Consider the following 15,774-nt stretch of genomic DNA (forward strand, 5'->3'; position numbering starts at 1 on the left):
GACCAAAGCATGGCACCGCTCCAATAATCACAGCTGCGTTTTCTCCTACTGACACCGGTAGCTGGCCGGGGGGGGGGGGGGCGGCGGCGCCGTGTAATGACGTCATTGGCATCCTGCGCATGCGTTTCACGGTCCGCACGAGCAGGGCGGCTGTCGTTGCGTTATTCGGAGTTACAGCGGGGAGCAATGTGACAAGGATCGGCGGGGAAAGAAACAAGAGGTGACATCCGGAGGACCACCCGGGAGGGGCCAAGGAGATGACAGCGAAAATTCGAGAGGCCATCCTAAGCGGAACGGCTGACAATGGGGCATGAGGAATTTCAGAGCGGCCCCTGCAGCACAGGAGGGGGGAGGAGCAGCCGCAATCTCTCCTCCACCTCCACTGGTTCGATTTCTCCGTCCTCTCAGCTGCTTAGCGAGAAATAAACTTGTTCTTGAAAAAGAAACAAAATGCTGCAGTTGCCAAAACTCTTTTTGTGTCCATGTATTGTTATTAACGATTATTTATATATTTATGTTTTATTTTAATAAGCTTATAATGGAGACCATCACCCTTCCATTTGCCCCACTCCCTCCCTATTCGGTAATGGACAGTCAGGGGGTCAGTACTGAGGGCGTGCTGCACTATCAGGGGGTCAGTACTGAGGGCGTGCTGCACTATCAGGGGGTCAGTACTGAGGGAGTGCTGCACTATCAGGGGGTCAGTACTGAGGGAGTGCTGCACTATCAGGGGGTCAGTACTGAGGGAGGTCTGCACTGTCAGGGGGTCAGTACTGAGGGAGTGCTGCACTATCAGGGGGTCAGTACTGAGGGAGGTCTGCACTGTCAGAGGGTCAGTACTGAGGGAGTGCTGCACTGTCAGGGGGTCAGTACTGAGGGAGTGCTGCACTATCAGGGGGTCAGTACTGAGGGAGGGCTGCACTGTCAGGGGGTCAGTACTGAGGGAGTGCTGCACTATCAGGGGGTCAGTACTGAGGGAGGGCTGCACTGTCAGGGGGTCAGTACTGAGGGAGTGCTGCACTATCAGGGGGTCAGTACTGAGGGAGGTCTGCACTGTCAGAGGGTCAGTACTGAGGGAGTGCTGCACTGTCAGGGTCAGTACTGAGGGAGTGCTGCACTGTCAGGGGTCAGTACTGAGGGAGGGCTGCACTGTCAGGGGGTCAGTACTGAGGGAGTGCTGCACTATCAGGGGGTCAGTACTAAGGGAGTGCTGCACTGTCAGGGTCAGTACTGAGGGAGTGCTGCACTGTCAGACAGTCAGTACTAAGGGAGTGCTGCACTGTCAGGGTCAGTACTGAGGGAGTGCTGCACTGTCAGACAGTCAGTACTGAGGGAGTGCTGCACTGTCAGGGTCAGTACTGAGGGAGTGCTGCACTGTCAGGGGGTCAGTACTGAGGGAGGGCTGCACTGTCAGGGGGTCAGTACTGAGGGAGTGCTGCACTATCAGGGGGTCAGTACTGAGGGAGGTCTGCACTGTCAGAGGGTCAGTACTGAGGGAGTGCTGCACTGTCAGACAGTCAGTACTAAGGGAGTGCTGCACTGTCAGGGTCAGTACTGAGGAAGTGCTGCACTGTCAGACAGTCAGTACTGAGGGAGTGCTGCACTGTCAGGGTCAGTACTGAGGGAGTGCTGCACTGTCAGAGGGTCAGTACTGAGGGAGTGCTGCACTGTCAGGGGGTCAGTACTGAGGGAGTGTTGCACTGTCAGAGCGTCAGTACTGAGGGAGTGCTGCAGTGTCAGAGCGTCAGTACTGAGGGAGTGCTGCACTGTCAGAGGGTCAGTACTGAGGGAGTGCTGCACTGTCAGGGGGTCAGTACTGAGGGTGTGCTGCATTGTCAGAGGGTCAGTACTGAGGGAGTGCTGCACTGTCAGGGGGTCAGTACTGAGGGAGTGCTGCACTGTCAGAGGGTCAGTACTGAGGGAATGCTGCACTGTCAGGGGGTCAGTACTGAGGGAGTGCTGCACTGTCAGAGGGTCAGTACTGAGGGAGTGCTGCACTGTCAGAGGGTCAGTACTGAGGGAGCGCTGCACTGCCAGAGGGTCAGTACTGAGGGAGTGCTGCACCATCAGGGGGTCAATACTGAGGGAGTGCTGCACTGTCAGAGGGTCAGTACTGAGGCAGTGTTGCTCTATCAGAGGGTCAGTACTGAGGGAATGCTGCACTGTCAGGGGGTCAGTACTGAGGGAGTGCTGCACTGTCAGGGGGTCAGTACTGAGGGAGTGCTGCACTGTCAGGGGGTCAGTACTGAGGGAGTGCTGTACTGTCAGGGGGTCAGTACTGAGGGAGTGTTGCACTGTCAGAGGGTCAGTACTGAGGGAGTGCTGCACTGTCAGAGGGTCAGTACTGAGGGAGTGCTGCACTGTCAGGGGGTCAGTACTGAGGGAGTGCTGCACTGTCAGGGGATCAGTACTGAGGGAGTGCTGCACTGTCAGGGGGTCAGTACTGAGGACGTGCTGCATTGTCAGAGGGTCAGTACTGAGGGAGTGCTGCACTGTCAGAGGGTCAGTACTGAGGGAATGCTGCACTGTCAGGGGGTCAGTACTGAGGGAGTGCTGCACTGTCAGAGGGCCAGTACTGAGGGAGTGTTGCACTGTTAGAGAGGTAGCATGAATATTGTTTCATTGTCAGAGGGTCAGCAATGAGGGAGTGGTGCAGTATTGAAAGAACTGCACTCCCAGAGCGTCATACTAAGGGAGTCCAGCACCATCAGAGCAACAGTACTGAGGGAGCGCTGCACTGTCAGGGTGTCAATACTGAGGGAGTTCTACAATGTTTGAGAGGTAGCATGAATAGTGTTTCATTGTCAGACGTTCAGCAATGAGGGAATGCTGCAGTGTTATAGGGAAGGTGCTAAGAGAACGCTGCACTCCCAGAGGGTCTGTAACTGAATGCTTGCTACACTTTCATAGGGTCAGTACAAAGGGAGTGCTGCACTGTTACAAGGGCAGTACCAAGGGAGCACTGAGGAAGAGCTGCACTGTTTGAGACAAGGTAGGAATTGATGCGCTTTTAGAGAGCATGTTTCACTCAGAGACTCAGCAACAAGTGAGTGCTGCACTGTCAGAGGGGTTACTCTGAATGAGCGCTGCACTGCAATATGGGCAGTACTGAGAGAACTCTGCATTACTCGAGGCTCTGTGCTGAGGGAGTGCTGCTCTGGTAATGAGGCAGTAGTGAGAGGGAGCACTGCACTGCTGGAGGTGCAGTACTGAGGAAATGCTGCAATGTCTGGGCTGTTTCTTTTCAGATGAGTTTTTTTAACCAAGGTCCTGTTTGCGCTCACAGGCAGATGCAACAGATCTCAATTGCAACAGTGTTGATAACCAGAGGACACAGATTTAAGAGAATAGACAATAAGATCCAGAGGGGGGTTAAACTCAAAATGAAGCAGCACAGCAGGAGGCCATTGAGCCCATCATACTTGTGTTAGCACTTTGGTTGAGCTATCCAATTAATCATTACTTTCCTGCTCTTTCCCTAACTTCCCCTGCAACATTTATCCAATGCTCTTTTCAGTGTTCCTATTGATTCTGCTTCCACCATATTTTGGCAGATATTCTGTATCAAAATAGCCGACTGTGCTTAAAAAAAATACTTCTCATATCGTTTCTGACTCTTTTACCAATCACCTGAATCCGTGATCTCTGGTTACTGACCCTCCTGCTAGTGGAAACAGTGTCTCCTTGTTTACTTTATCAAAACGTTTCATGATCTTTAAGACCTGAATTAAATTCTCCTCTTAACCTTCTCTTTTCTAAGAAGAATAACCCCAGCTTGTCCAATTTCTCTACATAACTCCCTCATCCCTGGCGCCATTCCCATAAATTGCCTCTGTGCCCTCTCCAAGGCACTTAAATTCTTCCTAGAGTTTGGTGTCCAGAATTAGACACAATGCTCCAGCTGAATACAAAGCGGTGTTCTATTAAGGTTGGCATAACTTCCTTGCTTTCGTATCCCAACAGTCTTTTCAACTTGTCCTGCCACCTTCAAAGATTGGTGTTCATATGGGCCCAGTTCTTGAACCTACTTTAAAATCGTGCCATTTGTTTATATTGCCTCTCCTCATTCTTCCTACCAAAATGTATCACTCCGTACTCCTCTGTGTTAACTTTCATCTGCCATGAGTCTGCCCATTTCAATAGTTTACCAATGCCCCCTCTGACATCAGTACTACGTTGAAGAAGGTCATACGGACTTGAAACGTTAACTCAGATGCTGCTAGATGCTGAGTTTTTCCAGCATTTTCTGCTTTTGTTTCTGATTTCCAGCATCCGCAATATTTCATTTTTTATCTCAATACTACATTATTGCTTACTACAGTGTATCATTTTTAAACTTTGAAACTATGCCGTGTATAACCAATCTGAGGTCATTCAAGTAGATCAAAAAGACCAGTGGCCCTCAGGCTGACCCATGAGGAACACTACTGTATACTTCACTCCAATCTGAAAAACACTGTCCACCACTCTCCTCTGCTTTCTGTTCTTGGGGAAATGTGTTTTTATCCAAGCTTCAATCCCATCAGCTTTAATTTTGTAATCAAATCTGTCACGTGGAAATTGTCAAAATGCCTTTCGAAATCCCATCTGCACATCATCAACCTCATTTTAGTTTGTCAGGTCCAATTGTATCTCAGGGAGGGAACACTTGTATGTTGTATTTTGCTTCTGTGCTGGAGAGATTGGTTTGGGTTGATTCAAGAAGTTCCAGTCCAAGGTACTGACAAGATGAAGGGGAAGTTGCTACATCTGTCAATCATTGTTGGAGTCAGTTCCTGGAACTGCTTTACTAGGCAGCCCAACTTTGCAGCACTGGGGAATGAATTAAACTCAATTAGATGGAACGAGCCAGTAGAACAGATTCAGGTGGAAGGAATGAACCTAATTTATTCCTTTGCTGTGAGTGCACAGTCTTTTAAGATGAGGGTAAGAGCTGTTGGGTTGATGTTACTTACTGTCTAGAGTCAGGATTGATTGTTTTATGGCTTTCAGTGCAGAGACTGGGAGTTATGGCGAATCTCTCATCTGTCCTCTTTGCCTTGGGTTATTTGTTGATCCTGTCCTTGTGGACTGTGACCGCAATTTCTGCCATTCCTGCATTGTGTCCTACAGGAAGGATCAGGGGGGCTCTCTCTGTTGTCCCCAGTGTGGCAAGTACACTGCAGAGCTGACCCTCCAGCCCAACCGTGTATTGAGGAATGTGGCGGATAAGATTCGCAGGCTGACCAGCCCGCAAGAGGTGGATGAGGAGGAGAGATGTCTGTGCCAAGAGCACCAAGAAAAACTGAACCTTATCTGTGAGACAGACGGGATGTACATCTGCTCGGTGTGCAGGGACTCAAAGCTTCACCAGCAGCACAAATTTAGGGAGCGAAGTGAATTCCTCACAACATGTAAGGTATGGGATCTCCCCTCAAAGGGGAGAATGGTGATGGGGGAATGTTGGAAAGGTGAAGTAGCAGATGTATAACTCTCAGTGCATGAAGGTGCACTGGGACCTCCTGTCTCCCTTCTGCAGAATTTATTGTGGTGGGAGTTCTGCTTTCTCTCCTATTTAACAGCTTTCCATAATTTAGTCTTGTGCCCAGGTATCGCACAGCTCATTACACTTCCTTCCTGTCTCCCCTGTAGAACAAAGGAGTCGCTTCCTTAAACTCACTAAACCAGAAGGTGGTCTCTTTGAAAGAAGTGCTGCAGAAACAAGGACTCGAGATTGCACAAACTAAAGTAAGTTGGCCAGACCTACCCCTGCTCAAGTTTGCATTTGCATTCTGCAGTCACGTGGTGTGCCTGTTACTCAGGCTAATGGCTCCGTGACAACTGTGACAGCGCTTTGTGCTTTGGGATGTCCCGAGCCTGCAGAAAATGTCATATAAATGCAAGTCTTCCTTTGATGTGGTAGCCATTTTGAACAGTGCTGGTCAAGCAAAGGAATGAACCACTACTTTGTTTCTGACGCTGAAGGAAGGTGGTTGACTGGGGCATTGGGAGGGCTCCCTGCTCTTTTCAATACTACTAATGGATCTTTAACACCTACCTGAGAGAGCAGACAGAGCCTTGGTTTGATATCTTAGGCAAAAGACTGCGCAGCACTCCCTCAGTTCTGCTCCTCTAACGTTATGGTCCTCCCTCAGTACTCGGGTCATCTAGAAAGGTTTTGGGTTCAAGACCCACTCAACAGAGAGGCAACCAATTGGCCTTGAGACAACATAACCGTTTGGTGTGGAAAATGCTGAGAATATCGAAGGACTTCTAGATTTTTAATTGCCTGCCTTGACTGGAAGGAACTTATCTCTCTTGTCGGTCCTGTTGAATTCTAAAGTCCGTGTGCATGTTTGATCCTCTTTCCTTAAGGAAATGGGCTGTAATCTGATTTGCCATGTTGCACAGCAGTTTGCTGAGCTGCACCAGTTCCTCAATGAGCAAGAGCAACAGTTGATAGAAAAACTGGAAGCTGAGGTGGAAAGCAACTTGGCAGGAATGGGAAGGAATGTGTCAAAAGTCCGTGGAATACTCTTCTCTACTGAGCTGGACATCACTAACATGGAGGCCAAACTGGAGCGAGGTGACCTGACCTCCCTTAAGGTACACGCTTTGCTTTTCTCCTCCTTCCTCCGTTTGACTCTGGAAGCTATCAGTCCCATCACAGAGACTTACCATCATGGGGATTGTGGACATTCTACAATTTGGCTTCTAACCTTAGCCAGGGTTTCTGTTGCTGACGTCCATTAGTTTTTCTGGGTTCATGTTGTGCTGCCAAAATTTGTGGCTTTACACTTGCACTTCTTTGCAGTGAATTTCATCCGTCCCTGTTATTGGTAAACTTTGAAACAATGCTTTGTAGAGTCAATTACCAGTCATGAATATAGGTTCGTAATAGAGACTCTGGCAGATACCACTGTGTATCTTGACCTCCAAACTGAAAAATAGCACTACTCTGCTTTTAATCCCTCAACCAATTACCTATTGATGCAGCCATTGACTCCTTTTAATTTTGCAAAACTAATTGACCATGCACTTTATCAAAATATTGTCAATCTATACATTTTTAAAAAAAAATCTTTATTATATCAATAATTGCAGAATAAATCCACCTGAACCCTGAGAGCTGATGGATGGGGAGAGGAGAAGCAGAGGAAGCTGAGAATGCACTTTCATCTCATCCAGATTAATTAACTCGCTTACCAAATGTCCTTTAAAAATTGCAACAGTGTGAAATACTTAAAAAAAAAAAAAAAATCATTTATGGGATGTGGGCATCGCTGGCTAGGACAGCATTTCTTGCCCATCCCTAATTGACCTTGAGAAAGTGGTGTTGAGCTGCCTTCTTGAACCTCTGCAGTCCATATGGTGTAGGTACACCCGCAGTGCTGTTAGGGAGGGAGTTCCAGGATTTTGTCCTAGCGACAGAGGAGGAAATGGTGATATATATCCAAGTCAGGATGATGAGCGACTTTGAGGGGAGCTTGCAGGTGGTGGTGTTCCCATGTATCTGCAGCTCTTGTCCTTCTAGGTGGTTGTGGTCGTGGGTTTGGAAGGTACTTCTAAGATGCCTTGGTGAGTTCCTACAGTGCATCTTGTAGATGATATACACTGCTGCCACTGTGCCTTGGTGGTGGGGGGGAGTGAATGTTTGTGGTTAGAGTGCCAATCAAGTGGGTTGCTTTGTCCTGGACCGTGTCAAGCTTCTTGTGTTGCTGGAGCTGCTCTCATCCAGGCAAGTGCAGAGTATTCCATCACATTCCTAACTTGTGCCTTGTAGATAGTGGACAGACATTGGGGAGGTGAGTTCTCACCGCAGGATCCCCAGTCTTTGACCTGCTCTAGTAGCCACAGTATTTATATGGCTGGTCCAGTTCAGTCCTTTAGCCAATGGAAACAGATTCTCTTGATTTACTGTTCATGGTTCAGTGCCTCAGTTAAATTTCTTTTCGGGCTTCTTGCTCTAAGGAGAATAACCCCAGCTTCTCTGGTCTCTCCATGTAACTGTAATGAACTCATCCCTGGAACTACTCTTGTAAATCTGTCCTGTGCAGTCAGCAAACCCTTCAGCTCCTTCCTAGCGTGTGGTGCCCAGAATTGGACACACATACAGTGCCTGGGGCTTAATTAGCATTTTAGATGTTTAGCATAACTTCAGCATACAATGGTATAATAGAATCTTTTGTGGTGTGATTTTAATTATCGTACTGGAGTGAGAGAGCTTGGCTTAGCCCTGCTGAATGAGGGGTGAGAGAGCTTAGCCCTGCTGAATGAATGTATCACCTCTGGCAGCAAGCAAACCTTCAACACTGGACTGCTTACCACCTTTCCCTGATTCCCCATCACGAGTCCCATATCTGACTGGGAGCTGAGCTGCCAATCTGACCATTCATGTGCACAAAGCAGCTTTGTGCTGATCCTGGAAATCTAACCAGATCCTGGGACCTATACCACCTGGATGGACTAGGCCTGCAGATGCCTGGGAAACCATCTGCAAGTCGCACATTATTCTGACTTAGAACTATATCGCTGTTCCTTCACTTACTGGGTCAAATCCTGGATCCCCCTGCCTAATGGCACTGTTGGTGTACCAAAACCATGTGGATTGCAGCAATTCAACAAGGCAGCTCACCACCTTCCCAAGAGCAATAAATGCTGGCCTTGCCAGTGACACACTCATCCAATCTTTTTTCCAAATCCAGAATATGATTTCTTTTCATGTGCCCATGGTGTTGCAATAAATCTAGTTTTAGAATTTGTATGTTTTCAAGATCATCTTATCGTGTCCACAGACAGTCTATACATGGACCAGTCAGAACTGGACCCATTTTTGCACCTTGTTTTTGAATTCGGCAAGATCTGCAACAGTGCAGGGTTCTTCTAGTGATAGGCATTGCAGGAGATGTTGCATATTCTGTGGCTCAGTTCCACATTCACAAGTTGTCGGGATGGTTGTATATCCCCATTTGCTTAGTGACACCTTTGAATGACCTACACCAGTCCTAAGTCTGTTAAGGCACTTCCAGGTTGCCCAGTTACAATTAGCTCCTGGGGGAAGGCTTTCATCCAATAGAATTTCCATCACTGGGGGTTGTTCAAGACTGGCGAGCCGCTCTTTCCACAAAACGATGTGGGCTTCAGATGGGGTTGATTGTAATGGAACAACACTGTTCATAAAGCTCTTCCTTGACTTTAGGTGGCTGGGTGTAGGTGTATGACCATGTAGAGGGTGCCTCTCATCTGATGTTTGACGGAGTCGCTCTTTCTTTCTCATTGGCTACCGTTCTTCTTATATCGGGGGAGTGATACCCGCCAGAATATATAGGCTGTTGGTGTTTGTTGGTTTTAAACAACCTGTGATAAGTTGGCAGTTTGCATTCAAAACGGCATCCACCTTAGCATGAGTAGATCTTTCCCATGCAGGGCAGGCGTATTCAGCAGTGGAATAGCAAAGAGCAAGTGCATTGGTTCGCAATGTTTTCGAGCTTGCTCCCCATTTTGTGTTTCGCGATTAACCATTTAGTTTAGGAATTGGATTTTTCTTAAATGGATATAGTTGGTAGGGGAAGCTGGTAAACATCTGATGTAAATGTGAATCAGTTAAAAGGTAACAAAAAATAAAAATACCTGGAAAAACTCAGCAGGTCTGACAGCATCTGCGGAGAGGGATACAGTTGACGTTTTGAGTCCGGAAGAGTCATGCTGTCAGACTTGCTGAGTTTTTCCAGGTGGTTTTGTTCTAGATTTCCAGCATCCACAGTATTTTGCTTTTATCTTAAGAGTTAAAAGGTAACCTGTGTGTTCAATAAGGCCAGAGTTGGTGGTGGGAGAATCTTAAACAATAGTTGAACTACTTTTTTTGAGTTTTGGTAGAGACATCACGTGTACAGTTATTCTGGTGAGCAATTTAATATTGACCCAGATCAAAATCGAAAAGCAAAGGGTTTTTTGGACCCAGCAAGTCTGGAGAGAGGCAAAACATCCATTAGTGATATCAATTATTCATGAGGCTCATAAAATGGAAAGTCTGTTTTCAAGGTAAAATTGCTTTGGAGCATTGCAAAGCAGGCCACATTGCCATGGAGAAGCTCCTTTGTTTAATTTCTGTTTACTCTCAGGCAGCTGCTTTAGCTTTGAATGGGCAGCTGCGGGAGCAGACTGGTAAAAGCAGTCTGGGTACGCTCAAAGTCAGGGCCGCGAGCATGGAGGGCCATCAGGAACAAAGGGCGTTCCCTGCTTGAGCTGAGGAGTCCACAGTTGGAAGGTCTTGAAGGAAAGTTGAAGCATTACTTAGCTGCCTAGTGGAAGGGTCCTCCCTGTAAGATCATAATTTGAGGAATAGCTGGAACATTGAGGAGAAATCAAAGTACATTCCAGGGAGCTGTTGCACATTGTGGGTTGGTCCCAGAGCAAATTAAGGGATCTTCAAGATATTGTAAAGGAGAAGGGAACTCTGGGAGGGGGTGGGAAAGTGGTGGGGGGTAAAAAGTAGATTTATGACCGTAGTTTGTCTTACTTTAGTGCTAGCTTTGTCTAACTTGTATACAGTAAAGTTTGTTTCCATTTTAAAAATGTGAAATCTTGTGGTGTGGCTCTTTCAGTTAATCACTGGGTGTTCAAATTCATCTTCCCTACTGAGATTGTAACAATATTCTTTCTTAACTGTACAAAGAGGACTTGATCTAAAGTGGAATAATATTACACCAAACCAGAAGTGAAACTTCAGTGTAGTGATAATCCATTGCGAATTTTTATTTGGAAAAATATACTTTTATTCATAATACCTGAGAACATTACAAAACATTTCTAAATGGCCATCACAAAGGCAGTCATTTCAATTTTTACACATGGATCATGAGGTGATTCAATACAATCAATGAATATTACAGTCATTTCAATATGGTCAATACAAACAGTGCAATGGTATTTAAGTTATCGACATACATTATGTTGCACTCTGAAGTGCTTCAATACAATTGATATATTTAATATTCATTGCATACATTCATGAATGGTTAGCCAAGGTATAATGAATGTAGATCGAAAATGCACTATCCCAACTTTTGATCTCGCTCAGTTTAATTCACTTGTGTCCTTTTTATGTTCCAGCTAGTTGCAGTAACAAGCTAATTTTGTTTCTGTTTTCTCTTCAAGGAGGTTAATTCTTGGAGGGACAGGTATGTATTACCAGTAATGGACTATTGCTGATGTAGCCATTCCAAATCCCACTGTGTTCTCTACCCTGAATCCTGTAGTGCTAACTCGTGTAATACAAAATTTTGCCTTTTGCAGGTGCTTAGAGTAGCAAGCCTTGTTGTAATTATGCAGGGCTTTGGTGAGACCACACTTGACCGCTGTATGCAGCTTTGGTCTCCATGCCGAAAGACCTATTTGTGTAACAACGGGGGCAGGTGGAGAAAGAGTTGACTAGATTAGTTTCTGGTAGGAGAGGGTTAGCCGCTGAGGAGTGATGAGCTGGCCTCAATCCTGTTGAATGAGGGGGATGTGACAGGGTAGAGACAGGCTGTTCTCCTTCAATGTGGAGTATAGAACTCGGTCACAGCCTCTGGACAAGGGGTTAACCACTTCAGTTTCTTCATTCAGACCGTTGTAAGTCATTGGAATTCTCTACCCCACAGAACAGTCGTTTGTGTGTATTCAAGGCTGAAATATAGATTTTGGGAATCTAATGGCTGCGGTGTATGGGGATTGCATAGAAAAGTCGAGTTCGGGTCAGCCATGATCATATTGAATGACTGGGTGGGCTGAAGGGGATGTAGCCCCTTCTCCTGCTCTAACTTGGTTGTTGTTCTTCTCCTCATGTACTTCCTAACTGATATTAATGTTGGCAGGTTTTCTGAAGAGACACCCACTACTCTGTTGGGGAATATGTGCCTGGGGATATACAGAGGCCCTTTACAGTACAAACTGTGGAGGGAAATGAAGAAAATCGTCCATCCAGGTAAATGAATGAATGGCATTGCCCCCACCAGTGATCCTGGAGCCAGGTTTTTGAGTCTGAGTTCACTGGTCAAATAAATGCGAATCACATGCCTTCACATACCTTTGTTAGTTGATGCTCACTATCAATAATGGAGAGAGACAGACTTAAGAACAAACTGTAACAAAAACAGAAAATGCTGGAAAAACTCCACAGGTCTGACAGCATCTGTGGAGAGAGAAAAGCAAAGTTAATGAAAAACGTTAACTTTTTGTTTTTCTCTCTCCACAGATGCTGTCAGACCTGCTGAGTTTTTCCAGCATTTTCTGTTTCTGTTTCAGATTTCCAGCCTCAGCAGTATTTTGCTTTTATCTAAGAACAAACTGTTCATTGCAACAGAAGGCAGAGTACTAAATCCTTGCATACTCCCACAACCAGCTACAGGTCTAGACTTAGTTAACCAGTCGCCTGCGCTGTACATTGGTCAGTATTGTCACATGGTTAGTACACTTGCATTCTCTTAAAGGTACATGGTATTCCACTTTACCATGCAGGTCAACAGGGGTAATCTAACACCCAGCCTCTGAATTGTAAATTATTCCATTTTTTTTGGCTAGTTATCTATAGAATTCACTTGCAGATGCAGAGTCTGTAGTTCAACACACAAGCTGTCGCCATTCGAGGCTAGGTTAGTGAGCTGGGTGGAGGGTGTGAGATTTGGACTAGTTTGGAGTGGGAACAGTGGGAGGGGTAAATAATGAATATGGTCTGATGGTACTTGTATGTGTGAAGTTGTAAGGAATTTGATTTTCATCATGTTTTACACTTCATAGCATTTGAAACACATTCCCTATTGCTTAGTTTGTGCTAATGCAATTTGCCCCCTACACTCAGTGGATGGTTTGTCCCCAAAGCTGTGATTCTAGTCTCAAAAAAATGAGCCCATGCATTCCTTTGAGGCAGGGGTGTGGGGGTGGGTGTGTGTCCTGTGGCCACACCCAGGTGTGAGTACACAAGATCTGATTTAAATCTCTATCGCCTGCTGGTTACTTAATCACAACACTGTCCAGAAGAGGGCCCTGAGCTCCACAGAAGCGTGGCAAGGGGGAGAAGATGACGAGACACAATCAGCAGAAAAAAAGTCTATTGCTTAAACCAAAAACATCTTGGTTGAGGGGGTTATCTGTAGCTGAGCTGATTTTGGTTCGGGTGATGTGGTTGTGTAACTTACCCAAGGCACCTGCTTAGCCAGCTGTATTCAACTCGCTCCAAATCCCATGTCTGCACTGAAAGAAGCATGAAGCAGTGACTTTGGTAACCAAGAATGGCAGCAAAGGTGATTGGTCAATGCTTTTTGCCCAGTTGAAGTGGTGCAGATTTTGGTGGGGTTGCTGTTCTTCTACCTGTTCTCGGTGAATTGGGTCACAACAATTTGGTCATTTCTGAGCAACTTTTTTTTTAATGATCTGTTTTAACAATATGAATTTTTTAACATCCTCTTAAACGGCTTCCAAAATTGCCTTCTTTGATGGCAGGAAAATGATGCAAATATTTGATCTATTATCTTTTTTCCATCCCAACCTGCCCACGTCTCAATTAAACTGGACAAGGTCTGCTCTAGTGAAGGGAAAACTGACTTGCTTCCTTTCCCCCACCTTCTTGATCATCCACTGATGACCGAGAACTCCAGTAACCCATGGACTTTGTTCTGCAGTTCCAGCCGCCCTGACCCTGGACCCTCGAACAGCAAACCCTTGGCTGCTGCTGACTGAGGACCTGACCAGCGTGACTGCCATTGATACCAAGCAGCTGCTCCCTGACAGCCCGGCCAGGTTCGACGTGTGCGTCTCCGTCCTGGCTGCTGAAGGCTTCACGGTGGGGAGGCACTACTGGGAGGTTGAGGTGAGCGGCAAGTCCAAATGGGACCTGGGTGTGGCCAGAGAGTCCATCAATAGGAAGGGAGATATCGCCTTGAAGCCCGAGAATGGATACCTGGCACTGTCGCTAAGCAATGGGGAGCAGTACTGTGCTCTAACCTCCCCGACAGTCACCCCGCTGGCTCTGGGGAAGAAACCCAGCCAGGTTGGTGTTTACCTGGACTATGAGGGAGGCCAAGTGTCCTTTTATGATGCTGCTGACTTGTCTCATCTCTACACTTTCACAGAGACATTTACCGAGAGAATGTTCCCTTACTTTTGCCCCTGTTTGAATGACACTGGAGACAATGGTGCTCCTCTTGTGGTAGTTTCCTTAAGTTGACTGTGTCCTTAAAGATTGATTCAGCTCTGGCTGCTCATGACTAGGTTTCTATGAGTAAAAATACTCATTACTGGGAAGAATGAATTAATAGAATCACCCTAATCTGCATTGTTCAATCGCTAGCGAGTCCAGTGGGTGAGGGAATGTGTATTCACCAAACTTCTACTGTCCATGCAATCCACACTCCCTGTCCACTCGGTTTCCAGGGCTGATGTTTCAGTATATCTGTTAGAGGAATGCACATCTTTTCTACAATGAAATGTAAGATTAATAAATTTCATCTTTGTCAAAAAGCAAAATTGCTTCTTTCTCATGTTTTCTCTTTCATCTCCGTAACACCACCACCCACTCCCCCCTCGCCCCACTCATGTCTCAACCCCTCTGCTCAACTATCACAGTCCAGTTACTGAGAACTGTGAATCAAAAGACTATAACCAAGGTGAATTACTCAGTTCCCAGTGAAACAGCATCTGCAATCCTGCTCTATTGTCTGTAACTGCACTATATGCAGTTTTACACATAACCTCACTTCACAAATTTTAGGTTGAATATTGCTTAAAAAAAAAGGGCATGATGCAGAAGCTTTTAATCTTGCACTCAGGATAAATGCAAGAATGCCAAATTTCAAATGATCACAACTGTATACTATAGGAAAAAGGGTGCTGATTGCTTGGCCTGTTGACTCTGGCTGAGGCATTGCCATTGAAAAAGTAACAGAACTAATTAAAAAAAAAAACATAAGGATTGAATATTCCTTCACAAAAACAGAATTACCTGGAAAAACTCAGCAGGTCTGGCAGCATCGGCGGAGAAGAAAAGAGTTGACGTTTCGAGTCCTCATGACCCTTCGACAGAACTTGAGTTCGAGTCCAGGAAAGAGCTGAAATATAAGCTGGTTTAAGGTGTGTGTGTGGGGGGCAGAGAGATAGAGAGACAGAGAGGTGGAGGGGGTTGGTGTGGTTGTAGCGACAAACAAGCAGTGATAGAAGCAGATCATCAAAAGATGTCAACAACAATAGTACAATAGAACACATAGGTGTTAAAGTTGGTGATATTATCTAAACGAATGTGCTAATTAAGAATGGATGGTAGGGCACTCAAGGTATAGCTCTAGTGGGTTTTTTTTTATATAATGGAAATAGGTGGGAAAAGGAAAATCTTTATAATTTATTGGGAAAAAAAAAGGGGGGAAACAGAAAGGGGGTGGGGATGGGGGAGGGGACTCACGACCTAAAGTTGTTGAATTCAATATTCAGTCCGGAAGGCTGTAAAGTCCCTAGTCGGAAGATGAGGTGTTGTTCCTCCAGTTTGCGTTGGGCTTCACTGGAACAATGCAGCAAGCCAAGGACAGACATGTGGGCAAGAGAGCAGGGTGGAGTGTTAAAATGGCAAGCGACAGGGAGGTTTGGGTCATTCTTGCGGACAGACCGCAGGTGTTCTGCAAAGCGGTCGCCCAGTTTACGTTTGGTCTCTCCAATGTAGAGGAGACCACATTGGGAGCAACGAATGCAGTAGACTAAGTTGGGGGAAATGCAAGTGAAATGCTGCTTCACTTGAAAGGAGTGTTTGGGTCCTTGGACGGTGAGGAGAGA

The 15,774-nt window shown here is 46.1% G+C and overlaps 2 protein-coding genes across 3 annotated transcripts in view; one reads left to right on the forward strand and one right to left on the reverse strand.

The window, feature by feature from the left end:
* Positions 1-15,774, reverse strand: part of LOC121291685 (class I histocompatibility antigen, F10 alpha chain-like) — a 256,969-nt gene that overhangs the window by 96,597 nt on the left and 144,598 nt on the right. The window lies entirely within an intron of this gene.
* On the forward strand, positions 120-14,481 carry LOC121291682 (zinc-binding protein A33-like). The gene is made up of 7 exons (XM_041213172.1): positions 120-220; positions 5,113-5,398; positions 5,632-5,727; positions 6,355-6,585; positions 11,137-11,159; positions 11,835-11,944; positions 13,638-14,481. The coding sequence occupies exons 1-7, from the start codon at positions 120-122 to the stop codon at positions 14,180-14,182; spliced, it is 1,392 nt and encodes a 463-aa protein (XP_041069106.1). The 3' UTR covers positions 14,183-14,481.

Source organism: Carcharodon carcharias, chromosome 19, assembly GCF_017639515.1.
Source record: "Carcharodon carcharias isolate sCarCar2 chromosome 19, sCarCar2.pri, whole genome shotgun sequence".
In the NCBI taxonomy this organism is placed as follows: Eukaryota; Metazoa; Chordata; class Chondrichthyes; order Lamniformes; family Lamnidae; genus Carcharodon; species Carcharodon carcharias.